General features: G+C 35.7%; 1 protein-coding gene across 1 annotated transcript; it reads right to left on the bottom strand.

Annotated features, from left to right (window-relative positions):
• Nucleotides 1–227: 227 nt before the first annotated feature.
• Nucleotides 228–777, bottom strand: LOC131997978 (leukocyte elastase inhibitor-like). Its single transcript, XM_059369924.1, has 2 exons — nucleotides 532–777; nucleotides 228–464 (listed from the first exon to the last, which is right to left on the bottom strand). The coding sequence occupies exons 1-2, from the start codon at nucleotides 775–777 to the stop codon at nucleotides 228–230; spliced, it is 483 nt and encodes a 160-aa protein (XP_059225907.1).
• Between the last annotated feature and the right edge of the window lie 919 nt (nucleotides 778–1,696).

Here is a 1,696-nt window from a genome sequence, read left to right as displayed (position 1 = left end):
CGCCATCTATAAACATTTGTTTCATGTCCATCTGAAATATAGACCAATAAGAGCTTCACTTATGTAGTCTTATAGAAAAAAGTTCTCTCCCTATCTTCTGTAACGTATTCTTCAAATCGATTTCCATTTCTGACTTGCAGCTTGGCAAACGTATGTGAACATCGGCTTTCATCGACTTTAATTTGAAAGTTTTAAGTTTCTCCTTCTTAACCCATTGCGAGCTCTGGTTAAAATGCATAGACCAATCGAGCTGCTGTAGTTTGCAACTCATCGAGGGAACCATATTCGGAAAAACTAGTTTTGAACATCATAGCCACATTTTTGGATTTCGTCTCAATGGTAAAGAATGGTTCCTCTTTGGTATATTTCAGATTGAAAGATTTTTGCCAATCACATTTGAAATAAATGGCGCTTAGCAGCATTAGACGGGTTTCACTGTGTAGTGTATTGGCATTGATGAGAACCTTGACGACACCTTAAGTTTTGGACTAAACCCATTTATTTATTATTTCACTGGCCTTACTGCCTTACTGGACTAAAGTCAGTGTTTTCCGAGGAAGAGAAAAATTTGTTAGCTAACAGCTTATTGTAGGTCTTCTTAAGTTCAAAGCCCTGTTGGACATAAACTTTATTGGCAATTATCAGAATATTTCTCTTCTCGTAATTCTCTAGCAGGGCATGTAAATTATTAACTATGGTATCGACATATTGACCGCTAAATTCCAAACTATGGTCTACTTCTTCGGCCATTTGTCCAGTAGCACCAAGGCGAGCCATTGTTAGACAGGTTTGTATTGTAAATGGAGAGAAGATAACGTTTTCTTGACATCTTTTCGCAAAAATTTCATAGAAAATATTTGTACGAAAACTTACCAAACTGTTGGCGAATTTTAATCCATTGGAAATGGGTATTATAGATACCATGCCGATTGCCAATGTGCAAATGCAAAGGATAAAGGGAAATTTAGCTGGAAAATATAGCAAAAATAAGCCATAAATAAGCAAGTATTTAGGTTTGGTTGGAAAATATATAAAAAATCATCTAAGCGGTGTCAACCAAAAACACCGGTCATTTTACCTCTTGTAAAAAATAGTACCACTGTTCACCAAATTTAATCAAAATACTATCAAAATCCAATTTGCAGAGAAATTTGGAAACCCTGTGATTAAATGGAAGCAAATTTTTATTACAAGTAACGGCATTTCTTCGAATAAAAATATCTGAATTTTTCTTCTGATATATATCATATATGTAAAACTTTAGTAAAAATACAACATTTTTATACCCACCACCATAGGATGGGGGTAAACTAATCTAGTCATTCCGTTTGTAACACCTCGAAATATTCATCTAAGACTCCATAAACTATATATATTCTTGATCGTCTCGACGTTCTGTGTCGATCTAGCCATGTCCGTCCGTCCGTGTAAAGCTAGCCGCTTGAAATTTTGCACAGATACTAACTAATCATGTAGGTCATTTGGAATTGCAAATGAGCCATATCGGTTCAGATTTAGATATAACTTCCATATAAACCGATCTCCCGATTTTACTTCTTGAGCCCCTGGAAGATGCAATTTTGTCCGATTTAACTGGAATTTTGCAGAAAGTGTTCTGTTATGGCTTTTAACAACTGTGCCAAGTACGGTCCAAATCGGTCTATAACCTGATATAGCTCCCATATAAACCGATCTC

Source organism: Stomoxys calcitrans, chromosome 5 (assembly GCF_963082655.1).
Source record: "Stomoxys calcitrans chromosome 5, idStoCalc2.1, whole genome shotgun sequence".
Classification (NCBI taxonomy): domain Eukaryota; kingdom Metazoa; phylum Arthropoda; class Insecta; order Diptera; family Muscidae; genus Stomoxys; species Stomoxys calcitrans.
The sequence above is the reverse complement of the archived record's forward strand: the minus strand, read 5'-3'. Positions and strand labels throughout refer to the sequence as shown.

Coding starts and splice junctions, on each gene's coding strand:
- LOC131997978 (XM_059369924.1), bottom strand. CDS start 777: ATGGCTCGCCTTGGTGCTACTGGACAAATGGCCGAAGAAGTAGACCAT. Junction 465..531: donor AAAACACTGACTTTAGTCCA/GTAAGGCAGTAA, acceptor GGTGTCGTCAAG/GTTCTCATCAATGCCAATAC.